General features: G+C 47.8%; 1 protein-coding gene and 1 non-coding gene across 6 annotated transcripts in view; both read left to right on the top strand.

Annotated features, from left to right (window-relative positions):
* CRACD (capping protein inhibiting regulator of actin dynamics) overlaps window positions 1-23,338 on the top strand; it is a 241,544-nt gene extending 218,206 nt beyond the window's left edge. For 4 of the 5 annotated variants that reach the window (XM_037034085.1, XM_037034090.1, XM_037034087.1 and 1 more), the window contains 7 exons: window positions 5,367-5,531; window positions 7,694-7,762; window positions 9,837-10,025; window positions 11,089-13,906; window positions 16,984-17,174; window positions 17,751-17,913; window positions 20,032-23,338. In XM_037034085.1, coding sequence (XP_036889980.1) covers window positions 5,367-5,531; window positions 7,694-7,762; window positions 9,837-10,025; window positions 11,089-13,906; window positions 16,984-17,174; window positions 17,751-17,913; window positions 20,032-20,192 — 3,756 coding nt within the window. In that variant the 3' untranslated portion in view covers window positions 20,193-23,338. The remainder of the gene's footprint in view (window positions 1-5,366; window positions 5,532-7,693; window positions 7,763-9,836; window positions 10,026-11,088; window positions 13,907-16,983; window positions 17,175-17,750; window positions 17,914-20,031) is intronic. The other variant, XM_037034088.1, reaches the window with a different exon arrangement.
* On the top strand, window positions 19,361-19,469 carry LOC118978667 (U6 spliceosomal RNA). The gene has a single exon (XR_005064769.1). It is a non-coding gene; the product is annotated as a U6 spliceosomal RNA (small nuclear RNA).
* Window positions 23,339-26,430: the final 3,092 nt, after the last annotated feature.

Raw genomic sequence — 26,430 nt, 5'->3', positions numbered from 1 at the left:
TGTAATCCTACAGTAATGAAAATATAGAAACTCAATAAGGTATGTGACTGCCTGTCATTCCCATTAGCAGTAAGGCACAGTTTTAAAGAATCCGATCTCATAATTGATAAACATAAAAGAAGCAACTTCCCTAAAGCAACAATTCTTTCTATTAACACTATCTAATTTGAAACCTCTTTTTTGACAATATCTATTCATATGAAGTTTTCCTAATTTTGTTTCTGTGAGACAGATTGACAAGCTTCCTTATAGCTCTATAGTTATTTTAAAAATAAATAAAAAGCTTTGCTTTTGGAGGCAGGAAATGGGGACCATTATCATAGAAAATGTAAATTTTGGAGTGACATAAGATATAACTGTATCATCCCCAAAAGACTGTGCTTTATTTTTCAGTCGACTAAGCAGTATGTTCCTGGTAAGTTGTAGAAATAGTAGTTAACTCTATTAAATTGCATGAATGCTTTGCATTTTTCCATGACATTATGCCGGTATAGATGCTTAGTAAGCAGCATAACAGACTGCCCCCCGCAGACTCCAGCATGGAATGAGGGTGTTTAGTTATGTCAGAGGCATGTATGCTTTTTTTAATGTCTGAAATTGTCTTTGTGTATCTGTGTATGTTTATTTTAAAAAGAGAGAAGTAATGGACAAAACCTATTTGACAGTAAATGTCCTAGCAAGCTGATTAACTACCATTATTAAGGCATTCCTTCGAAATGAGATTTCTACTGGAATGCCATTTAGAACAAAACAAAACAAACATTTTTCTCTGACTTAAGAAACTTCCCAACCCCTGGAAACACACAGAATCTGCCTGTAACGAGTGTATTTGGAAAGGTTGCCCTCTAGTGGCCATGTATAGTCATCTTTGCTAAAACTGTCGACTGTAGCACGCATAGTGGTTAGTATCCCAATGGAATTGGGGATGACTGAATACAGCGCAAAAATAAGCCTACACTTTTCTGAATAACGTGAACCTACCACCTGCGAAAATTTCTGTGGCAAACGACTGAATCTCTGTTCATCTGGTGTAGCATGAGTAACTTTGTTAAGATATGCGCTTCATTGCCTTTGGACTATAGTGACCTTGACATTTTCCACAGCTGCCCAGGGCACGGATCAGGGAAGGACCTGTTCATTTTAGATCAGACCAGGTTGTGACGTATCTACTGACCAATGGTAAAACTCAGGAACACCACAGTCTAAGCCTGCAGGCAGTTTTTAGAATTATAGCACACCTTTGTCAGAAAGTACTTAGTGCATTATTCCACAAACTATTTAGCTCAAGAGGAAAAAGCTTCATCCTCAGTAGCTACTGTCTCCTGCTGAGCTGGATTTCACTGAAAAATGCCCAAGTGTCAGGTGCTTGAGGATCTGGACACTTCATGCTGCTGTCAAGGACACAAAGAATAAATACCTGCTCTTAGCCACTTCTTCACGAGTAGATGTCTTTCAGTCTGTATGCTTTTTCTTTTGCTTTTCAACGCGTTTTCACTGTGGGAGTGTCTGCAGTTCACTCAAGAAGATGGCAACTTTATTTTTCCTCTGTTTTATTCTTCCAGACATGGTCTGAAGAATGAAAAATCTTGCAGTGTGAGAGCTGCAGAATATGACATGCTTGGAATTTCCACACCATTAAAAAAGCCTCATAAATATGGATGTGCATTCCTGTAGCATCGCTCTCCAGCATTCCATATTACAACAAAATGGCCCAGTTTGGATGAATAAAATATAGTCCCTTTCAGCTCACATTCCAGTCTCAACAGATACACCATTCATAGCTGCGAGTACATGGACTCCCCACATGGGCACAACTTTCCACTCTCCCCTCTGGTTATAATCGTGTGTATAAGGATCCATGAGCATGGTGTTTTTTTTTAGTAGTAATTTTTTTCTATGAAAACTTAAGGGCAAATTCATTAGCAGTCTGGTTTTTTTTTCAGTGATTGCTTATATGGAAGTTTCTCTATAACAATGCTTGAATAGTGGGCAGAATTAAAGTCACAAAAAAGCCACATTTATCCCCGTGTTCCATTCACACAACACCTGAGACTGCCAAGTAGGCTTTCGCAACAACGTTTTAATTGTCAGTAAATCACATAGTGTGGTGAGGTCCCAGTCTTCTTCGAATCAGCCGAAGGAAGCATTTGGATGGAGCGGGAACCACAGAGGAGGGAAAATGTACAGGTGCGGGAGCCTTGACATCAAGAGCCTAGAGATCAGTCCCCCTGGTCACCAGGTCACTTAGGATCTCTTTTCGGATAGTGGCAGGATGTGTCTGTGAAGACAGTCCTTTGTCTGGATAGGAATTTGCAGCCTTGTTCCTAAACAGGGGCTATCATTTCTTTGATGACCTATCATTTCTGTGATTTCTTTCTATTCCTCCCCTCCCAGAATCCCACTTCCTCCACCCAAGGCCCATAACTACCAGCCTGAATTTACTTCCTCCAGAGGGAACTTAAATCAGCTGTTTTACAGAGGTGCACGACAGCAACAGCATGTGTTTCTGTTGCCAGATTGAACGTATCTGTGACATAAATCAGCCCTTCACTTACCACACATCCTTCCTCCCCCCTACTCAGCCTTCAGCTGCTGCACCTTGAGTCCTGGCTGTAGCTCTTCCTCTCCATGCATTTCCTCCGCATGCATTTCCTCCGAGCCTGCACCTTCCTCTCTGTTCATCTCTCTTCCATAACATTCTACTTCACTTCTTTGCATTACTCTTCCCATTTCCCAGCTTTGTGCCATGGACCTTATTTCTCGTTTACTTACTCAGGGTTCATTTTGGATTTTTTTCCCATTTTATCTTTCATTTTTCCACTGGTAGTCGTGATTACCATCCCATCTTCAGGAGACCATGATGACATTTTGCCACATCCTTGTCTGTCCCCTAAACATCAGGGTGGACCAGCAGCAGCATTCTGAAAAGGCCCTAATGAAGTAAAATATTGGCATGTTCATTCTTTTTTATGATGGTGGCAAAAACCCTAACTAAATGGCATGAGAGCATTAGGCCAGGTTCTCCTTGGAAGCTCATTACAGAATGATTCTTTCCATTGTAAGTAGAAGAAACCCCCTCATGTAGTCATTCAGGAGCAGTAGTAGAGGGCAGAGCCTGACAACGGGAGGTCTCCATCTCAGGGGACTTAGCACAGCTTTCAGCTCTCAGCCCGCAGTCCTCGAGAAGGGCTAACTGGTACACGGAGGCTGGGCTGGGAGCCATTCCCACCCCTGCTTTCGGGGCTCCCAGAGTGAGAGGGGCCTGTGACGTTGTCCTCTTGTCTGACTCCATCGGCTGTTCTAACCGTGCCTGCTTATGGATCTGCTTAGAGTAGGTACTAACTGCCGCTTCCTGCCAAACCTGTTTGCAGAAGACGCCCTTTTTCCGCCTTCTGCTCCCTGAAACCCTCTTAGGCTGCTGGAGCTGGGCTTCACTGGCTGGCCTCAGGCTTTTGATATGTGTGCCTTCCCTGTGGTTGGTGTTGGGGGAGCCAGGCTGAGGCTGAAATACCAGCAGAGCAAACACAAGTCCCTGTCTTTCTGTGCTCCTGACTTGGCATGCTGGGGTGTCCGGGGCGGCGGGTGCGGGCAGGGGAGTCTCAGGCTTACCTCTTTCATGTCTCTGCAATCTCACCATCCACTGTGCAAGGCTGAGGGGGAGCTGGGTGCCGGCGGGTGGGTTCAGAGGGTGCAGGGGCATCTCCCTTGAGGAATTCTCAGCCAGGAAACTTCAGTGAGGCATAAAATGCCGCACCGTGTTTTCATTCCTGCCCCTATGGGAAGGAAGTGCGCTGTCAAACGTATAAGGCCCCGTGGAAAACAATGAAAACAACACTGGATGTGGGTTTAGAAGACCTAGATCCATAGTCCTCTGGGGCCACTCACTCTTCATAAGCCTGGGCCAGCCACCTCTCCCTGCTGGGCCTCTGACTTGTTGGTGAAGTGGGGGGTTGAACTGCATGATTGCTAAGGCTCTCGGCAGCTCCGTGGGACTAAATATTAGCCCAGTTCAACACAAATGTCAGATAATGCACTACGTCTTTTTTGGAGGCATAAAAAGACTGCGAAACCCAGGCACCTCGATATAGAGCAGCAGTTCTGAACCGCAAACAGTTTCACCCCCACCCCCACCCCGGGGACGCTGGGCATCTGGAGACAATTTCTCCCAGTCGTCTCGACTGGAAGAAGAGGGATTGCTGCTGTCATCTAGTGTCCAGAGGCCATGGGTGCTGGCAAACATCCTGTCAGGCACAGGACAGCCCCGCACAACAAAGAAGTATCTGGCCCAAGAGGTCGGCAGTGCCAAGGTGGAGAAACCCGCCCTAGCCCAAGGCAGTACGGGGCTGGCGCAGGGCTCTCAGGTCAGCGGTCTTCCGGGTTACCGCGCACGGCACACCTGCTTTCCTTCCTGAGTGCCGTTCATTTTCTCTGCCACAGCCCTTGAAATATTTTGCCCCTTCTTTAGCTATCATGTTTATATATTTTCTTCAGAGAATATATGACTATTTCCTTTTCTAATCTGGCTTTTCTCTAATTCCAAATACTGTTTTTCTTCCTGATTTCTACCCCCTGTTTTTCCATCCCGTCTTCCTATCCTGTTAGCTATCAGCCACTGGCAAGCAGTCCCTTTTTTGATGCTTTTCTCCTGCCTACTCCTCTGTCCCTTCCCCACGTGGTGTCACCTGTCCCCTGGTTCACAGTGGGCAGCCACAGCAAGGTAAAGAGGAGGTCCTGGTGGCGGGACAAGAACCTGTCCCTCCCATGGTTTTAGCATTGATCATGGAAAGATGTGCTGGCCCTGGGGCCTTTGTCACCTTGGCAGTGGGACGCAGTGTGGCCAGAACGTGATGTTCAGGCTGGTGAGGAAGTGAACAAATATTCAAGGGGACTGTGTCCAGAGGGGCCTGCAGGGCCCCCTTGTTGCAGCAATCACGGGGGATTTGATTTCCCCCGGGGGTTCCTGCATTTCGTGAAACTGGTTTCTGTACAGTGTTTATACTTTAAAAAGACTTTTTGAATAAATTAATTTAGAGGTCAACGAAAACTTTTTTTGTCATAACATATAATCCCAGCTTTTGCTTCGGGAGTTGGTCTTTCTCCCCCTGGGAAATGGATGGCTGCACGGGAGAGGTGGCTGGATGAGGAAGCTCCCGGCTCAAAGGTGGGAAGAATGTGAGCAGAAGGTGGGAGACACATTTGCTTGTGTCGGGGCAGCTTCGGGCTTGGGCCAGGAAGGTGTTTAGAAAGCATCTGTAATCAGAACGTGCCCCAGTGCCTGCTAGACAAGCAGGGGAAGCTGGTTGCTGGTTGCGGTTACTCCGAACTGCTTCACTGCTTCAGAACGTCTTTCTTTCGTTTCCCTCCAGCGACAGTTGGGCAAGAACATCAAGTTTGGGCAGCCGCCACCCAGTGCCACTCCCATGAAGAAGGCCTACAGCGGAGAGGCTAGCCTAGAAGAGGGTCTGCTCCTGGCCAGTCCCATGGAGATTGTAACTCAGCAGGACGTCGTCCTCTCAGACTCTGAGAACAAAGTAAGGCTCTTCCGGGCGATGACCTGATTGCTCATAAGCCCCGGAGGATGTTGGGCACTGGACAGGCACCCAGTAACTCAGGGGTCTGCAGTGCGGGGGTGGGGGGGGAGGGAAAGGTGGGAGAAGCTTTTCTGATGAGCAGCCTGGGGCTGGAGAGTACTTCGTGGGCAGGGGCCTGGATCGGCACTGGGACCACCTGGAGGAGGGGGCGGAGGAGACGTGCCCTTTGCACATGCCGCTCCCAGTGTCTTCCCGTTACTCTTCGAGATGCAGGTTGGCCCACTTCTGGGAAGCCCTACCTGGCCTCACCCGAGGCTGTGCTGTCTCCTCCACGCCTCGGCTGTGCCTCCTTAGCACTTACACACCTAAGCCCATCTGTATCGTGTCAGCTGTCTCCTCCATTTCTGAACGTTGAGTTCCTTGGGGGCAAAACCGGATCTTACACATCTCTGTCTCCCCAGGATTTTGCTCATGATTACTTAGTAGCTCAGAGTAGTTATCTGTTGGAGTGGACCAACTTAAAGGGAAATCAGAAAAGAAAGGAGTAGGTCAACAAGACAGAACACATCAAACAGACCAGCATGTCGTCTACTTAGTGTAGAAAGAAACTCACATTGGTCCAGCACTGCCTTCTCCAAATTTGGTCCTTTGACACTGAAAAAAAACACTACAAGACTATCCTGAAGTGAGAGTCCTTTTAGCAGCAGAAGGGACACGCTCAGGCCTCTTACGGAGAAGGAGCTGGAGAAGGAGTTCTCTAGGCAAAGCACTGAGTCTTCCGGTCTCACAGCGTTGTCCGTGCTCTGCCCACCAAGGGGGCTGAAATGATGTTGAGTGTTGCTAAAATGGGTGTGCCCCCCCCACAGCAGTCATGCTGGTTATTAGCTAATATGTCCTAAGGACAGGGAGAAAGATGAGCAATGTTCAGAGCAAATTGAGAAAGGAAAGAAAAGGGCTGTCCCGCCTGTCGTCTCTCTCTGTCGGGGCCTGCCCTGATGACTCCTGGCACTCACACATGCAGAGGGTGGAAGAAGCAGGGACGGGCCCATTCCTCCCGCTTTGGCTGGAAATGCTCTCTGCGTGCGGCCTCTGCAGGGCAGCAGCACTTGAGGCACGGATCTCCCGGAGACAAGCGTCTTCACTGTTACTGGTAACCTAATACTCACAAGGTGCTGTGGTCCGGGGGGGCAGGAGGAGGGTCATTTGTTCAGCCTGCCGCTACCCCAGCTGTGGCTGTGACAGAGACGAACAAGATTAGACAAGGGGCTGTTTCAGGCTGTCTGTATTGTAATGAGGAGAGTCAGATGACGTATAAATCAACAAGTAGATAAATATAGTAATTTCAGATCAAGAAAAGTGCTACACAGGCCCTGGCTGGTGTGGCTCAGTGGATTGAGTAACGGACTGAGACCCAAAGAGTTGCTGGTTCGATTCCCAGTCAGGGTACATGCCTGGGTTGCAGGCCAGGTTTCCAGTAGGGGTGCATGAGAGGCAACCACACATTGATCTTTCTCTCCCTCTCTCCCTCCCTCCCTTCCCATCTCTCTAAAATAAATAAATTGTGTCTTTAAAAAAAAGAAAAGCAAGGTGCAAGTGATGGAGTGTGGGTGTTCCCAGGGCAGGCCGGTGTGACCAGGATGGGAATCTTCAGCCTTTTTTTCCTTCCTTCTTTCCTGAGTTGTTTCACCTCTGGTCACTCACCTTCCCTGCTCAGCCCTTTGCATGTGGCATTGGTCAGGCCTTCCTTTCCTCTCACAGAGAAGACACCTGGCTTACAGGTGACGGGTTTGGCAGGTGAAGCGGGTGGGAAATAGCCAGCAAAGTGAAAGCTCTGAGGTTGGAGCCCTGCTTCCCAGGCAGTGTGGTCCTCACCACCAGACTCTCTCAGCAATGGGGAAACACACCAAGGATTGCGGTGGAGACCGCCCTGATGGAAGTGTGTTGGACTCGGGGGACGGAGAATGCACGCTCTGTGCCTCAGCCATCCTTGTGGAGTCTGGACATTAGCAAAGCCCCCTTGGGACTCCGGCCGGCTCTTTGAAGCCAGCTGCCCCCCTGTGTGGAGGAGGGGGTGGCCCTTTCCAGGCCCAGACGGTGTCTGGTTAGCTGTCCCAAACTTCCTGTCCTGGCGTGTGACCAAATTGCTCTCTTCACCGTTCCAGTCTAGTGACACACCAGGTTCTCTGAGTCCTCTGAATCTGCCTGGAGCCAGAAGTGAGATGGAAGAGAAGGTAATGTGATTTGAACTTGTATATTTATTTAGCTTCCTTATCCCCCCCCTTTTTTTCTGACTATCTTCTGCCTCATTTTCCCATTCATCAATGCTGTCTTCTTCCATTACTTCCAATTTCTTCAAAATGCAACCAAGTGGCAGGAATTGGAGTGTCTGTTTCCTTGGCAATGCAAATGCCGGAACTGAGTTCTGCTCTGAGCAATAGCCACCTGCCGAGCCTGCCTACGTTCAGAGCCCTGTCAGCTTTGGCAGTTTTCCTGAGCATATTGCGTACTTCAAGACTGTTGAATTGTTGAAAAAGACATTCTTGAGGGTCCCCAAGTCTGTAAGGGAAAAAGTTTCCGTCTCTTCAGAGATGCCGAAAAAAGAACCCTATCAGTTCTCTACTTGTACGTGTTTTTGGTTTTTGACTTTTCTATGTGCCATTGAAACCTGGGTCTTCGCCCAGAGGAGCGGAGGGAGCCCTGCAGAGCCTCGTGGGCACCTCTTCTGGAGAGGCCAGTCCACTCCCATGGGGACTTTCCCCTGAACAGTGGCCCAGGGGTCCTCCGGGGGTCTGGCAAACGGCACCGGGAGCAGGGCACGTCCCCAGGTCTTCTGAGGGTGGTGGCCTGAGAGAGTGGTACCTCCTAGACAGTGAAGAGGCCCAGCTGGAAGAACTAGAATTGAAACATTGCATTTAAATCTCAGCTTCTAGTCCTAATCTATGTCTTCAATCTGTTACATTTGGTTCCTGCTCCTTCTACTCATGCATCTATTAGGTGATGGAAATAAACATTTAATTCATCTCTTTTTGACAATAGTTCAGAATTTGATATGCATTCAGAGATAACCATAAATAGGTAAAGGCTAGGGACCAACGGCTGGAAGTATTTTTCCTTACTTCTATGATTCTTGTCATAAATGATTTACTGAGTATCCCTTTTGCTTTTGGAGCTAGCTTGGTGCTTCAGCTTTCTTGGGTAGATATGGAAGGTAACTGCAAAAAGCCAAGCCCTCAGTTAAACCCGGCTGATGCTGCCAATAGGACTCGGACTGTCAGCTGAACTGTGGCCTCCTCTACCGCAGCCCTTCTGCCTGAGAGCCTCCGGCCCAGGCCGTGGGGCTGTGAATGCCCCCTGCCACATGTTGGTGTGGTGTGTGACAGCCAGGAGCCCCTACTTTGCTTCCTGCCTATAAACGCTCTGTAGTTTCAGATATGGCTTCTTACATCTGATTCATTGCAGTCTCTGGGTCCAGGCTGAGCCACAGTCTCTCTGGCCTGTCTAAATCTGTGCCATTCATCTGCAGCATGGTGCGTAAGTGATCGTGTCTGTATCACAGACACAAGCGAGCGGTGCCACAATTCATCCTTCGAAGAACTGCCGTCTCCCCGGTGTGTGGCACGTTTCTGCTCCGCACTTTCACTTCTCAGGGCCCCCAGTGCCCTGTGACTTGGGAGTGATGGTGCTAAGACATTTTCGTGGGTTAGGCATTTCATGCTCTAGTCAAAGATGTTATACTATTGTCCCTTCATTCCTTCAACAAACATTTACTGAGCACTTGCCAAATGGCATGAAGAGGACTGATACAAAGATGAAAAAGACCCATTCCTTGCTAAGGTAGGACAGGAGGTGGTGGAGGTAAGGTTGTCCAGGGCTCAGGCAACTACTGTATATTTTAGGACTTGTGGCCAGAAGGTCCCACCACGAGACTCGGTTCTGCGCTTCCTTTGTAGCGTGAAAGCAGCCAAGGACAGTGACGAGGCGTGTGGCCTTGTGCCAGGGAAGATTTACCAGAACAGACTGCAGGCAGGGCTCAGGTTTTGTCACCCCCTAATCCAATCTCCATATTATCCAGAGTAGGAAAATCAGTCCCCAAAAGGTTACTCAGTACAAGCTAACGCAAACAGCATTGTCAGGACAGGTAGTCAACGTCCTGTCTTCGGATTCCAGAAGCAGCGTTCACTTCACGGTACCGATGCGCCGCCTCTGCTTGCCACGGCGCAGGCGCCAAGAAGTGCCCGCCTCCCCACATTCCCCATAGGTCGCTTTCTGATACGCACTGATTATATATTTTAATCTCCACCATAGGTAGCTCCAGTTAAACCGTCTCGGCCAAAAAGGCACTTCTCTTCTGCTGGCACCATCGAAAGTGTCAACCTGGATGCCATCCCCCTGGCCATCGCTCGCCTAGACAACAGTGCCGCCAAGCACAAACTGTCCGTCAAGCCAAAAAACCAGAGGGTGTCAAAGAAGCACAGGCGACTTGGACTGGCCAGGGTACGTGGAGCCTGCCCTGGCAGACCAGGCAGCTGCTCTTGCTTCCTGGGCACCACTGCTACCAGACTGGGTAGTGGTGGAAGGGTCCAGCAGGGACTTGGTTTGCCAGGGAGTACGGGGGTAAACAAGCCGGTTTGCTCCCCATCGCTCTTTGCCACACGTTGCCCTTCCAGGGGGGCCTCAGAGAGCCCGCCTTTAGAGGGGCTGCGGGAACCTTGCATTTGCTTTGCCGCAGGAAGGCGGCCCAGCCTTCCTCTGCTGTGGCTCAAGCAAAGGTTCCTCACTTTGCTCAGGGTGGACTTCTAAGGCACAAGTTTCAGGGGATGTAGACAAAGGGTAAATCTAATTTTTCCCTCTTGTTTCTAAACCCAGACTATTGATTTTTTTCTATGATAATTCATGTTAAGAAAAAGGAGTTTGAGAAGGATAAAGACACTAGAGAATAAACATGAAGTTCTTGCCACCCCCTGCCCCCACAATGTACTCTTGGCGTGACAGCCTGAGAGTGCCTAGCTCTGTACTTAGAGCTGCCCCTTCTTTTCTTTTCTTCTCATTGAGCACATTTTCATTGAGCACGTACTATATACACCACACACTGATCTAGATGCTGGCGATAATAGCAGAACACAAAACAGGCTAAAATGCTTGCCCTCACAAAGCTCCTGGAGCTTACAGTCTAATGAAATCAAGAAAACCCATGGAGAAAATGACCAAGTTTTGAGCCCCAAACCACCTCCTCTGGGTAGTAACAAAAGGGGTTTCCCACTGTTTAAGCGAGGAAGAAGCAATGAAGACCCCAAGGAGTCACCCGAAAAGGCAGGGCCCTGCCGAGCTCCCTGGCCCGTGTCTGGAAGAGGAGAGGGCTCCCTTTGCCACAGTCCTAGGGCAGACGGTCAGTGCACAGGGCTGCCAGGGGGTGCACAAGGGCGTTTAAAAATCTATCCCAAAACCAAGAGAACTGCCCCTTCTTTAGAGATTAAGAGGGCTGCCTACCTTGTGACTAGGATGTATAATGGCTGCCTATGCAAAAGAAGGCTAATTGTGTTTCCCTTGCCAATATTAGGATCAATCAAATGAACAAGGTGGCCTTCTGTGTCAGCTGCCCCTGGACCAGAACGGACACCCTGGAGAAGACAAGCCAGTGTGGCATGAAGAGGAGCCAGAACCACTGGACTCTGAGGAAGAAAAGAGACACCAGGAAGAATACTGGCGAGAACTGGAGGCCAAGTGCAAACAGCAGAAGGCTGAAGCAGCTGAGAGGAGACGCCTGGAAGAGCAGAGGCTTCAGGCCCTGGAGAGGAGGCTTTGGGAAGAGAACAGAAGGCAGGAGCTCTTGGAGGAGGAAGAAGAGGACGAGGAGGGAAAGGAGAGAGAACCACAGCTAGATCCAGGAAAGAGGCAATGCCCGGAGGAGAGGCAGAGGTTGGAAGAGCAAGGCGGTCGCGGCCAGGAGCAGAGGGAGCAAGAGGAAGGAAGGCACCAGGAGGGGGAAGCGCAGAGGCATCCGGAGGAAGAGGCTGAGCCCCGGCAGGAAGAGCTGGAGGTGCAGAGCAGGCAAGAGGCAGAGAAGCAACGGCAGGAAGAAGAGGAAAGAGAGTTGAAGGAACTGGAGGAGCAGAGACAGCAGGAAGCTGAGAAGCAGCGGCTGGAGGAAGAGGAGAGGAAGAGGAGGCTGGAGGAGCAAAGGAGGCAGGAAGCTGAGAAGCAGCGGCTGGAGGAAGAGGAGAGGAAGAGGAGGAGGCTGGAGGAGCAGAGGCAGCAAGAGGAAGAAGAGAAACGGATGAAGGAGCTCAGAAGACAGGAGGAGCTGGAAGAGCAGAAACATCGGGAGGAAAAGGAGGAGAGGAAGAGAAGGGAAGAGCTGAGAAAGAGGCAGAAGGACGCGGAGGCACGGAGGCTGCGGGAAGTGGGAAGGGAGCCTCAGGAAGCCCTGAGTGCAGACGAGGAGAGTCAGCTGGAGTCGGGCAGCAGGAGCCCACTTCAGGTTGCCTTGGCTGGAAAACCAGAGCATGAGCCCCTGAAACCTGAGAGGCAAAGAGAAGATGCCGAGGAGAATCAGAGCCAGGAGGCTGGACCACCAGGAGAGCATCAGGGAAAGCAAAGGGATACTCCCGGGCAAGATGGCTGTGTCCATCAGGAAAAGGAGGAGGAAGCTAACATATCCCCTCACCAGAAACAAGGGGTGCAAGTGAGGGAGATGCTGGGCTCAGTGGAGAAGAAAGAAGCTGCCACCCTAGAAAAAGACAGAAAGGGGGAGGAACTCAGGTGGCAGGAAGTGGATGAGAGGCAGACTATGCCCAGACCCTATACTTTCCAGGTGTCATCAGGTGGGAAACAAATTCTCTTCCCCAAAGTCAACCTGAGCCCCATGACGCCCATGAAAGATGCAGGACTTGCCTCTCCTCCCCACGAGCCAAAGGCTGCCAAAGCCAGCCCTGCCTCCCACACTCTGCCCTCATCGCTGAGCATCCCTCACACGGCCATTCTGGTCACGGGAGCACAGCTGTGTGGCCCAGCTGTCAACCTGAGCCAGATTAAGGACACGGCATGCAAGTCTCTCCTGGGTTTGTCAGAAGAAAAGAAGCACGTGGATGTCCCCACTCTGGAGAACGCCCCCCGAGCCACCACCGACCCCCGGGCAGGCAACAGGAAGGCCAGGCCCCCCCAGGAGTCCCCGAGCAGTGTGGCCGCACTGGCTGAATGGGCTTCCATTCGGTCCAGAATCCTGAAGAACTCAGAGAGTGACCAGTGCAGCCAGAGAGACCAGTCTCAGCCTGGTGATGAGTACATCCCCAGGGGCCGATGCGACTCCCGGGGGAACCTCCGGAAAACTCCACCACTAAACGCAAAGTTCTCCATTATGCCCGCCTGGCAGAAATTCTCTGATGGGGGCACAGAGGCCTCCAAACAGAGCACGGAAGCTGAAGGCATTAGAAAAAGACCCGTGTTGGGAGCCAGCGACGAGACAGTGCCCCCGCCCCTGGCTGCTGATTGCAGTGAGCAGCAGAAGGGCACAGAGAATCTGGGGGTGCACCAGGAGCCAGCGGACACCACCGAGGGATGCAAATTTGCCAAAGACCTCCCATCTTTCCTTGTTCCAAGCCTTCCTTACCCTCTGCAGAAAACAGTGGCCCACACAGAGCCTGCGACCATGTCGGATAACGAGACCACCAGTGGTGTAGGAGAGCCAGACGCCGTGATGCCAGGTGGGGAAGAAAAAGCCTCACCTTTTGGAATAAAGTTGAGAAGGACCAACTATTCCTTGCGCTTCCACTGTGACCAACAGACAGACCAGAAGAAGAAGAAAAGGCATAGCAGCACTGGGGACAGCGTCGACGGGGTGCTGCCTGCGCCAGGGAGCACAAATGGAGAGAAAGAGACAGAAGGTGTGGCCCTCAAGCATGGCCCATCCCTTCCCCTGGAGAGGAAGCAAGCCCCGACCACCTGGAAAGACTCTGCTGAAAGCCCTTCCAGCCCCTCCCCTGCCGCCCAGCCTGGGCCCCCACCAGTCAGCCTCCAGACCCCGGCTCCAGAGCACAAGACAGCAAGCAGAATGCCAGTGGTGCAGAAGCCAGCCCTGGCGCCCAAGCCTTCCGATAAGACCCCACCGCCCTCCCCACTCTGCAAACTGAGCAGGCCCTACCTGGGGGAGCTGCTGGCTCGGTGGCCGGGGAAGCCTGATCCGGGGTCCAGTGAGCCGTGCAAGGAGAGCCTGGAGAGCGGTGACCCTCGGCCACCCTCACCGCCACCCCCTGAGGAGAGGAAGGCCCAGAGAAGGGATAAGGAAGAAGAGATGGAAACAGAGAGGAAACCTGCGTCCCCAGCTCTGTCTGCTGCCCCACAAGAGAAGCCTCCCCAGACTCCCGAGGCTGGGAGGAAAGGTATGTAGCCATAGTGGGGAAAAACTCTGCCTCTGTCCGGCGCGTTGCCCAAGGCTGGGAGGAGCCCTCGGAGCTGGTGCTGGAGCACTTCCCTTCCTCTGAGGCCCGTTTGCCACTCCTGGGGGCAGTGAGTCTCAGTGAGGCTCTTCATTTCTGTTAAAAGAAGACCTTTGCAGAGCAAAGCTTTTCTGAAATAAAGAGTTTATTGAGCCCCATGCTAGCCAGAAAAAGGATCCGGTCCTGGGGCAGGCAGTCTGAAGCAGCAGGCAGGCCTCAGTGGAGAAGACAAGCTTGTTCTGGAGCTGATGGAGCTTTTAACGTAATGGATGTGGGGAAGAGAGATGTGAGTTGGTTTTCAAAGACTTTACGTGACCATGGATAAGGTGAAAGCAGGGAGTGGAAACAGTACTGGGGTAGGTGCAGAGTCCCTGAGGACTGGCTGTGGGCAACAGCCCGGAAGTTCATGTGTAAGCAAGAGGGGCCATCTGGGTTGTCTTAGGTGATGTAGCCCTTTACTTTACCATGTGGGCGTAGGTGCCATTGATTATTTTGTCGCAGGTCATTTGGACTTCCTTGACTGCAACTCAAACAGGAGTTCCATTTTAAAATCCCCAACCACAACCCAGACCTGTTAGGCCATTTACATACTGTGTTATAACCTTATTAGCACCTGGTGCCTAACTCTAGGATGAGCCACTCAAACTACAGTCCTATGGAAATTAAAATCTGGCTACAGATTTGTCTTTTCAAATGATTTGAGTCAATCACAAACTTAGGCAGTTATAATGTACATGTATTTTGACCCTTGTGATAACCGCCATTCAGAGTCGTAGGCAGGAAATTGGCCGGCTGCTTTCATGACCTTCCTCAGCAAGTTCAGATAGAATGTCTAGTATAGTGTTTCCTTTTACACAGTAGCTTCAGCAGACATCATTTACATCTTGGCAATTTGGTTTTTAGGCATTTTACAAACAGGTGTTACACAGCCCTTGGTTTCTAAAAACTGAAACTCATCAGTCCCAGTGCGTGCAAAACTTCTGGATTAAGCAGAGCTCCTTTGAGTCCCCTGGTTTTTTGGGTTTTTTTTTCTTAAAGAAAAAACACCTTCCTTTCCTGTGTTAGATCATAACTGAATCTTTATTTTTTGATTAGGGATATTGCACTGCCAAAGCCTCATTATAAATATGAATTCTCCTTGTACAGCATTGTGGATCTAAAGTATATAGAAAATTACGCAGCATTGGCTTTTTTCATGCTTGAATTCCTAATTCAAATTTATTATGTTTCTTTCTCCTCAATATAAAGTTCCATTGACTGAGAGCCCTGTTGGGTAAGGTTCTGGATGGTCGAAGTGGAAACTTCCATTGGGTTTCAAAGAACAGGACTATAGTGAGCTCTTTTCCTTTGAAGATAGTAAAGGATTCAAATGCAAGAATGACTATCTGCAAAAGCACTTAACTTTGACTTGAGGGAGAAGGAGGGAATCATTGTCTCATAAACATAAGTAATGAGAACCCTCACTTTTGCAGAGTGGTTTCAATGTGCCGAGCACTGTTCTAAATGCACTGATGTTCAGGATCTTCAATCTCTGGATGAGGCCGGGACTGTTAGCCTCCCCACTTTGTGGATTAGAAAGCTCAAGCTTGTAGGGGTTGAGTAGCTTTCGTAAGGTCACATAAGGTCAAACCCAGGTCTCTCAGTTCCAGAGCCCCACCTCTGCCACCACCACCTGTGAAGTGTGGTGACCCCCTGCGAAGGCAGGGCAGTGGACCACAAGAGAAACAGAGACTGGAAGTCAGAAACCCTCATCCAGACTTCAGCCTGTACACTAACTGCTGGCTGACCTTGGGCATGGCACTTGATGGCTGTGGACCCCAGTACTCACGTCTATCAAAGGGGGGCACTCAACCCAAATCAGGATTGCCCACTGCATTCCTCAGAGCCTTCTGCCCTCAGCAGTCCCACAAGGCAGAGCGGAGCCCCATTTTCCTCTTACATATTTTGGGGTTCCACATAGGATATTCTTTGTTGCGGGGGAAAGGTTCTGGCAAAAAGAAAATTCAAAAAGCTACTAATTTAAAAACAGAACGAGTCAAATAGCTGCCCGGGTGCCTTGTAGATCTGAGATTTGATGACCCTGGAAAAAATTTTTTTCTGTGTCCAGGGAAGAGAAATGCTCTCGTTTTCTGTTGATCAAAGGCAGTACTCTCCTACTCAGAGGAGCCACTCGGGCATCAGCACTGAGTGGTATTAAGAAGGGACAGTTGGATGTTTAGTGGGCATATGAGTAAGTTACTAGTTTTAAGGGGACAAGTGCTGAGAGAAGAGAACAGTGTCACTGCCAGCCAGCTTTTGTTTTACTGATTCTGATCACAGTTCCAAGGTGCATTTTGGGAGGGAGGGGTTCCCTCACCACCAAGACACCAGCTGGGTGTCTTACAGTTCAACTCAAGATAGGTCAGATTCTCCAGGTTAAGGCCTCAGGCCCATAGTCTGTTGCTTAGGACCCAGGTGCTTCTGACTGGTTAAAATCAGAGGTTCCCATGAACCCCCTCCTTGGGTTTGATTAATTTGCTAGAACAGCTTGCAGAACTCTGAGAACCATCTGACTTTCTAGGGCATTGGTTTATTATAAAAGGCTGTAACTCTTGAACAGCCAGGTGGAAGAAATGCATAGGATGAGGTGTGGAAAGGTGCGGAGGTTCCGTGCCCTCTCTGGTGGCCACTCTCCCAGCACCTCCACGGTTCACCACCCCAGAAGCTAGCTCTCCAAACCCCGTCCATTCGGGTCCTTAAAAAGACTTCATCACATAGCCCTGACTGTGATTATATCACCTCCAGCCTCCTCCCCTCCCAGGAGGTTGGGGGGTGGGACTGAAAGCCCCAACCCTCTTGTCACATAGCTGGTTCACCTGGCAACCAGGCCCCATCCTTAAGTGTGGTCCCACAGTAGCCCCATTAACATAACATAAGACAGCTTTATGCTCCCCTCACGTAGGCGCTCTGCTCCAGAAATGGAATGAAGGCCAAGTATATGCTTGTTGTCATAAGTCACAATCAGTCTTTTCTTCCCACAGAAAAGCCAGTGCTTCAGAGCAGACACTCTTTAGATGGCTCCAAACTTGCGGAGAAAGCCGAAACCGCGCAGCCGCTGTGGATAACGTTAGCGCTGCAAAAGCAGAAGGGCTTTCGGGAGCAGCAAGCTACTCGGGAGGAGAGGAAGCAAGCCAGGGAGGCCAAACAGGCAGAAAAGTTCTCCAAGGATAACGTGAGTAGCCAGGTCTTCAGCTTAAACTTTGCCTTTCTGAGCTTGGCTCTTTTTTGTGGTTGCAAGGACTTAAAAAAGAAGAAAGAAGGCTAGCTGGGAGTGGCATAGAATATTGAGAAAAAGGGTAGAGCAATAAACAAATGAACCACCGTTAGCCCAGGAAGGCATTTTCAGTTAGAAATTTGATTGTTTCCTTGTGCTGTTAGGGTAACTTGATTTGGCAGAATTCACGATGTAATAGTAGCAGCAATCCACACACACAATAGTTAAGTAAGGAATATGAAGATGATTGTATTTGGGCAGGAGTTGGGGGCAATGTCTTTGCACCGTGTCCCTGTTTTGTAGTGAATTCGATGGCGCTCTTCTGGGGAAGTGGCCTTCCCTCTTTGGGACTTTCGTACTGAGCTGCTTCCTGATTGGGGGCCCGGGTTGAGTACCCATTGGTCCCAAATGCAATTCAGCTGCTCCTTTGGGAGCAGAGGATGGGGGCTGACACAGAAGCCCCAGGGCCCTGCACAGGCTCTCCGTGTGCTCGGGTAGAAAACACACTTTCCCCGCCTTGCTCTGCCCACCCAGGCCGGCATCAGTCCACCGCCAGGAAGCAGCAGTGTGAGCAGAGCTGGGTCCCTGCACAAGGCCACAGCTCAGCCAGAAGAGAAGAAACCGGAGACAGCAGGGTCCAAGCTGGAGCGCAGAGAGCAGCTGAAAAAGGCCAACACCCTCCCGACATCTGTGACAGGTAGTGAGAGCAGGACCGTCTGGACTTAACCAGACTTAGAGGTGTTGCTTCTTAGAGCATGCTTTACTTCCCCCAGTGTGGTAACGGTGGCAGCCCTTGAGGCATTTCAAAGCACAGGCTGTTTCACAGCCCCATTCATAACGTGGGACACCGATAAAGCTCATCTGGTAACGACCACCAGAAAGTCACCCTGTCGGTGGTGTCATGGCACATGTTTAACAATCCACTCTTCAGGGACTAGAGAGACCTCTGATTTGCAGTATTTGCCATTTTCTGTGGTGTAAATATTCCCTCCGTGGCCAGTTCCAAGTTACCAATATGGTGTGCTACAGTCCTGAACTGTTAACAAGGTGATGTGAGCCATCTCCTATGCCCCCCTGCCTATAGTCCAATAAAATTAGGTTTATGAACTTGCTGTAATGAGACTACAGACCATAAGGGCCTCTACACAAAGCAAGAGATAAGATTATAGTAGGATTTGGGGAAAAGGGCGAAGTTCAGGTACAACTTAAATGGAGCAGTGTTTTGATAGACTTAAAGCGAAGCAAGGGCGCGCGGGCGTACGTAAAGGGGTTGGCTTCAAGCCTGAGCTGAAAAGTACACTCAGGGCCCTGTTCCTTTGACACTACGAAGTTAAAGTAAATGTGTGGAAGTTATGTCTGAGAACCCCCCTGGAGTGCGGCACCTGGGAGGGAAATAGGAGCTAGGTTTCTGAATCAGTGACCCAGGCAGCTCAGATGCCCCCCGCAAAAGTGGGGTGGTCCCTTTCACTGACTGGATTTCAAAGGGCAGGTATCTGACCCAGCTTTGACTAGGAGAGGCAAGGCCGTTCAGCCCAGAGTCCTTGATGGTCGTGAACAATAGCAGTGTTCGTGTGTTCTTGACACATAAAAGACACACACATTTTTTTAAATCCTTTATTCTGATAAAAGGAAAAATGATCCAGTAATGTTTCCAACTATTTGCTTATTACAAATCATCTGGAGGATGGAAGAATCTAAACAGATTTCCTCCAGGGGCTCATAGGGCGTGTTTTCCCCACTGGGCAGTCCTATTCCCGGAGGGCACCCAACTCCAGACCTGGGAGTTTTGTGTGCCTTGGTTACCTGCTTGCTGACTTCTGGAAATGTAAAGAGGCCTCACCATTAAAGCTATATTTACTATTTGGTGAGAAGAAAAAAATTTTCTGGAAACCACTTTGGAGCACTTCTCAATTTCTCAAGAACCTCACGGGTACTATTTCCCCTGACTTTTACACCCAAGAATTGAGAGTTCCATACATTACATGGGTGTGCCAGAGAGAATGGGTTCAAAGCAAAGTGAACACTCCAAAGTCAAACAGATTACACCCTTCCCTGCCTGATTTCTTGGAAGCTCCAAAGGGTTCATGCAATTCAGAGCAGCTCGGGTTAATGAACAAGCCTTGGTTCGGAAGCATTTCTTTTCTGTGCTCGCTTCGGCAGCACGTACACTAAAACCGGACTGAAACAGAGAAGACCGGCATGGCCCCTGCACAAGGATGAAGCCTTTCTTTCCCATCAGTACTTCCCGGGTCTGCTGCACGTGGGCCGTTGCCCCAGGCACTAAATATGACCCAAAGGTAGAATGGAAACCCTCACCTTCAGAAGCCTTTGTGGTGTGGTCCAGAAGTGATAATGATGCAAAGCAGTTGTTAGACGAGACCGAGAGTCCTAAGAGTTGCCAGGACCTGTGGACCTGAGGGGGAAGGGACCCCAGGGAGTACTTGGTGGAGGCAGGTACTTTTGACCTCACCAGCTTGGTAAATTCAGACTATTGGTCTGACCTTTTTCTTCATGAAATTGAGTGGCTATAGGACTAAAGTCACAAAATGTTATTTTTTTATTGTCATGCAGGCATAAATTCTGTGCACAGAAAAAAATGTGTTCCTAGAAATCCTCTGAAATTAGAATTGACTGCACTGTGGTCACTGTAATGACGCATGTAAAAGTAATGATCCCCCAGCTTTCTTCTCTAGTTCTTCTCACAGAAGATGCCTGTGTTTCACTGAGTTCTCCTTTCTGAATCCCGTATGTGTGATAAATCAAAACATGGCTCTGACTGACACCTTTCTCCTTTTTCCTTCAAAATGTAACCCAGTGGAGATCTCGGATTCGACTCCCGCAGCACCACTGGTGAAAGAAGTCACCAAGAGGTTTTCTACCCCGGACGCTGCCCCTGCGTCAACAGAACCAGCCTGGCTGGCTTTGGCCAAAAGGAAAGCCAAGGCCTGGAGCGACTGCCCACAGATCATTAAGTAAAGAGTGACTCTTGTCCACCCTGTTCCTAGTTATTGGCTCCTCTCTTGCCCTTTTTATTTATTTATTTTTTGATATGAGGTAAAGAAACCAAGCTAGGGAAAAGCAGCATGTTTTATAGGCTCTAAAACAATGTTTAGAAACAGAACTGGTGGTGTTCCTTGTAAAGAGTGTATTTGCACAACCCTAGGTCCTGGTGCCTTGAGCTCCTCCTCATTCTAAAGAGACAGTTCTGTCCGAGGGACCACACGAGGCAAAGTCTGCAGACCCAGAACCGCTCAGGAGAGCCTGCCATGCCCGCTCCACAGCCTCCCCCACACACACGCCCACGCACCCTCGAACGTGTACTTTTGCCAATCTTTGTCATGGCTTTTTTGACTCTGTACTCCAATTTCTTTTATCCAAAACATTTACCCTGCCGTATGTCTGGGGATTTCTACCTTTTTGTACAGTAACGGTGAGGGGGTCATGTATAGATAGAAATAAGAACGCCCATTCTCTGGAACATAGCAACTAACGAGGAATTGCAAGTAACAGTCTGCCTCCCAACCCTGCTCGTGTCTGGTTTTGTGAATTCCCCCCACCTGATGCTGTAACACAGAAAGCGAATCCGCCCACACTCCCACCGCACTGTTGATCACAGGCCCCGCTGGACCAGTACTCTCCTTTAAGGACACGTTAAACATCGGGCCCATTTGGCCCCTAGGGAACATTTTTATTTAACATGAAAAAGGAAGGTACAAATTCTGAGAAGCCCCCACCTAGTGCAGGTGTTCTTAAGACATCCAGGCTCCACCTCAGACCTACTGTGCGGAGAGGGCCAGAAATGCATATTCTGGCAAAAACTCTTCACACGAATACTGTTATATCCCAAAGGCTGAGAACCTCAGGACACACAGCTTCCAGTGCTGTCTAGTTTTTAAATCTCTGAAGGGGAGACTCATTTCACCCAGAAAAGCAAAGGTGAGACAAGAAAAATAATAAAACAATGCCCCCTCCTGCAACCAGCTCTTTATTACGAGATACAAGAGGCTGTAGACATTACGTGCCTCTGAAAAGCCCCTAAGTCTTTGGGGGAAGTCAACAGCAGAGTAAGGTTTGGAGCCTTTGTACTGAGAACCTCCTGGGGAAGTTCCTTTCTTTACCAGAATCGAGTAGTCCACACTTAGAGTCAACTGTTCGATAGCATTGGTAGTTTGGAGCATTCCCCTTGCTACCTTTGAAAAACATCTGTTTTAAGTGGCCTTGTTATACACATGCGATACACAGAAGGGACCTGGCAATTTAAAAGCCACATATATTTTCTCATTTCCCTAAATTTGTTTCACATGAAACATAGATATACAGCAAGCCCACACATTGCTGCTACTGACTTGACATTTCATGGTGTTGGCATATTCCCATTTCCTTAGCTTCTGACCCCAAAGTATAAGTACACACATCTTTTGCCCAGTTCAGGGAGAAATACATCCTTTTTTCCTACCCTAGAAAAATGCATTTTATTAGTATGTATTGTTTTTTTCCTTTATGTTCACTCAATAGACAATGTGCTGTTATTCTATCATTTACCTTAAAGAAAGAATGACAGCAAACTTATTTAACATACAGAAGGCATTTTCTTTCTGCAAACGATGGCTCAGCCTTATGGTAGCAGCTAGGATGTGTGGTCATACTGATAGCTGTACTCTTACAAGTTGATTTTTATAGATATATACTGGACCTCCAGTTTGTTAAGAATCAGCGTAACTAATTTTGTGTTGCTATGGAGAGCAATACTCACTCCATGCACATTTTCCAACTGATGTTCATTTCCAAATCAAATATGTAGGCATTTGTTTGTTTTGATGATTTCCTCACTAATATAACACTTTTTAATAGGAATTTTTCCACCTAGAGTCTTGTGCTACAGTAATTCTTCTGAATTGACCTTTTCCTTCATCCTCTCAGCTTCAGATTATATCATAGTAATGGCAGAGAACAAGCGAAGAAGTCAGACTTAGTAACCAAGAATGGTAGATGGATGAGTCCACTGCACTGACTCACCCTTGGTAAAGCCCATACAAAGTAGGAGAAACGCCGCGGTGAAAGTTTCCTCCAAACCCTGACAAGAGCATACTGAGGAAGGCGCAGTCACAGCACTGACTTCCAACAACTCCTAAAGGCTACTACATGTGTAATATTTCATGTAAAAATACTCCAGATTTGCACTAAATACCAGTGAAGTGTTATTTTGCTTTAGTTGTGTTGCAGTCTTTTTCACATCAACACACTTTGGGGGAAATTCTGTAAAAACATAAAAAATTCAAGACAAAAATCTCATTGCTATGTTAAATATACAGCTTTTAAAAAAAATTAAAACATACACTTGTCCCGGCAAGGTTATAGATAATTAACTTCCATTCATAGACATATATATATAAAACTAGAATTTTTTTGTTTACTTTTTAAATTTTTCAAGTGCAATTGTTCCTTATACATTAATCACTATTACATTACCATTTCAGCCAGTTATCAGCAAATTGTAGTATATATTCATTGTCTCTTCTTGTGACATTTAATTGCTTATTTTAAAGCAGAAATATTAGAGTTACAAGTGTCTTGCAATATTTTTTACCAACAATAAAATTAAGTAGAGGCTTAACCATGAAAATACCTTAGTGTGATTTTAATATTATTTTGAGATTTTGGCTGTATAAAGTTTCAATGTAAAATGTCCATTGTTGAAGGAAAATGATCTTTCAATAAAAAAATACCCACAAGATCTTTAGCACTGACAGAATCTCTTTTTCAAGTTGACATTTTTACTAATTTCAAAGGACCTCCTACTTACATAACTCTTGTTGAGAAAGAAAAATTTCAAGGTATTTTTATGTGGTACCTTATTATACTTTTTTTACTAGGTGTTTTGGGGGAAGAATACTGAATAGGGTCAAATAAAAATGTTTATCGCAATCCTAAGTCGGAATCAAGGGTCTGTGTCTCAGACAATACCATCCAACAACTTCCTTCCCCAAAGTGTGGGTCACGGAACAGCAGCACAGGCGTACGTGGGCAGCTTACAGCCCTGGGCCAGACCTACCAACCCTCGCAGCTGGATGAGGTCAAAGTGAGTAATGTGAGTGAAGTACTTACCTCAAGTGCAAAAAAAACCCCAGATACTGTTTTGGAGGCAGGTCCAAGGTGGAGGTGTAGGAGGATGAAGAACTCACCCCCTCCAAAGGATACGTCAAATGTGTATCTTTCTGTAAAGCAGTTTCTCCTGAGAGACAACTGAGGGACACCTGAACAGCTTCTGCACACAAGAGAGACCACGTGGAAGGCGGGGGAGGCACAGGAGCTCTCCGGGAGCTGAGGAAACTACCTAGGACTGGAGGAACTGGTGAGCACCATTGTAGACAGTGGTTTCCCCTGCCCTTGGACAGCAGGCAGGAGTTCTATCCAGGTTCTCTGGCTGACCTGAAGGGCCACTTTGGTATGTCCCCGACCTCACTTCCTGGAGCAGACCCAGGAGGATCAGGAGAGTGCCACAGCCCTCACACCTGGACCCTTTACCCTGGAGACTAATAAGAGTGTGTACGGCAGAGTGCCGACACAGGCACCCACTGGACTACACAAACTGGGACTCCCTGCCTGGGGAGAGTGATGAACCAGCAAAACACTGCAGTACCCACATACAGCACTGCCTTCCTGGAGAACTGGTGTGGCAATACTATGAGAGCATGTAGGGCTGCCCTGCCTGGAGCAAGTGTGAAACCACAAAGTGCTGTGGTGTGTGTGTGCAGGGCTGCCTCATCCAGGGGAAGTGTGGAATTAGTAGGCACTGCAACATGCAAACTCAGCAGCCCCACCCAGACCAGGCTTGGGCAACAGATAAGCAACAGGGTGCACTGTGGGCACCTGGGAATCCTGGCCCAGATCAGAAGGGCAAGGAAGTGAGCACACCAGCCTGCCCCACCTGGAACCAACTCCTGGTCAGGTAGCACACCGGGAACCACAGGTGCCCACCCCAACTACAACAGGCCTGCCAAAACCATCCAGCAACAGTCTACACCGAGGCCACTTTTTCAAGATTGGGAAAGATTTTGTCTAACTCATAGGAACAGCACCAGACAGAATGGGAAAACAAAAAAACGCCCCAAATGAAAGAACAAGAAATAAAAAACTCTTAATAAAATGTAGATGAGTAATTTACTGATAAAGAATTCAAATAAATGGTTATAAGGATGCTCAAAAAACTTGAGAATAAAAAAGAAATTAAGAGAGAAGAATTAGAACATGAACCAATCAGAAATGAAGAATACATCACAAAGAATCAACATCAGATTAGTTAATACATATGAATGGCTTAGCAACCTGGAATACAGAAGAGTGGAAAGCACCCAATCAAAACAGCAAAATAGCCCTGGCTCATGTGGCCCAGTGGATTGAGTGCCAGCCTGCGAACCAAAGAGTTGCTGGGTTGATTCCCAGCCATGGCACATGCCTGAGTTGTGCGTCAGGTCCTTGGTAGGGGGGTGTGAGAGGTAACCACACATTGATGTTTCCCTTCCTCCCTCCCTCCCTTCCCCCTCTCTAAAAATAAATAAAATCTTGAAAAAATGTTTTTAATTTAACAAAGGACCTATACACTGAAAACTATAAGATATTGTTGAAAGAAATGGAAGATGACACAAAGAAATGGAAATATATTTCATGCTCATGAATTGGAAGGAAAAACATAGTTAAAATGACCATATTACCTAAAGCAATATACAGATTTAATGAAATCCCTATCAAAATTGCAATGTCATTGTTCAAAGAGTTTTTAAAAATCCTCAAATTTTTATGGAACCACAAAAGATGCCAAATAGCCAAAGAAATCCTAAGAAAAACAAAGCAGAGGTATCATACTTCCTGACTTCAAATTATACTACAAAGCTACAATAATTAAAACAGTATGTCACTGGCAGAAACCCACACAGACCAATGGAACAGAATTGAAAGCCCAGAAATAAACCCACACATAGAAGAGCAATTAATTTTTGACGAAAGAACTAAATATATACAATGCAGAAAGGAAAGCCTCTTCAATAAATGGTGTTGGGAAAACTGGAAAGCCACATGCAAAAGCATGAAATTAGACTATTATTTGTCACTGTACACAAAAATTAACTCTAAATAGATTAAAATTTGAATGTGTGACCTAAAACAATAAAATACATAGAAGAAAAAACAGGCACTATTGGTCTTAGCAAAGATTAAGAATAGATACCATATGACCCAGCAATCCCTCATCTGGGTATCTGCCCAGAAAGTTTGCAAACACCCATAAAGATACATGTACCCTATGTTCATTGCAGGATGATTCCCAGTAGCCAAGATGTGAAAACCACCTAAGGTTCCCTCGAAGGACGTCTGGATAAAAATGCGGTGCATATAGTGCTCTCTCTCTCTCTCTCTCTCTCCCCCCAGAGCACGCCCACTCAAATCTTCTTTTGGAGTACACTTTTCTAAGTTCCAAGGGCCCTTCTTTTGCCTCTGCAACTTGTTGCTTCAGCCCATTTCTTCTAGAGCTCATGTTTCCTACCTCTGTAACTTCCTAAATAAACTTTCTCTTGTATTTGAAAAAAATTTGGTATATATACACAATGGAATACTACTTGGCCATAAAAAAGATGGGATATTCCCATTTGACTGAACATGGATGAAAGTTGAGAGTATTATCCTAAGTGGGCTATTCATGTGGGCTATAAAACCAAAAGCAACAAATGAACGAGCAAAACCAACACATATACAAACTCATAGACAACAGAATGATGGTTACCGGAGTGGAAGGGGGTTAGGGCAGGATGAAGAGAGTAAAGGGAGTCAAATATATGGTGACAGAAGGAGAGGAGATGTCACATGGTAAGCACAAAATAGAGTATACAGATGTCATAAAGTTGTACATCTGAAATTTGTTATTTACCAATGTTATTCCAAAAAATTCAATTTAAAAAACTAAAACCACTCAATAAGGAATGTGATTTGATGAATAGATTCTACCTTAAAATTTTTTTTGTTATGGTCCTGGAGGGTGTGGCTCAGTGGATTGAGCACAGGCCCGCAAACCAAAGGGTCACAGGTTCGATTCCCAGTCAGGGCACATGCCTGGGTGGCAGGCCAGGTCCCAAGTAGGGGGCTTGCGAGAGGCAACCACACATTGATGTTTCTCTCCCTCTTCCTCCCTCCCTTTCCCTCTCTCTGTAAATGAATAAAATCT

Source organism: Sturnira hondurensis, unplaced genomic scaffold (assembly GCF_014824575.4).
Source record: "Sturnira hondurensis isolate 20B ecotype Veracruz unplaced genomic scaffold, ASM1482457v3 Scaffold0022017, whole genome shotgun sequence".
Taxonomy (NCBI): domain Eukaryota; kingdom Metazoa; phylum Chordata; class Mammalia; order Chiroptera; family Phyllostomidae; genus Sturnira; species Sturnira hondurensis.
This window is presented reverse-complemented; position numbering and strand designations above follow the sequence as displayed.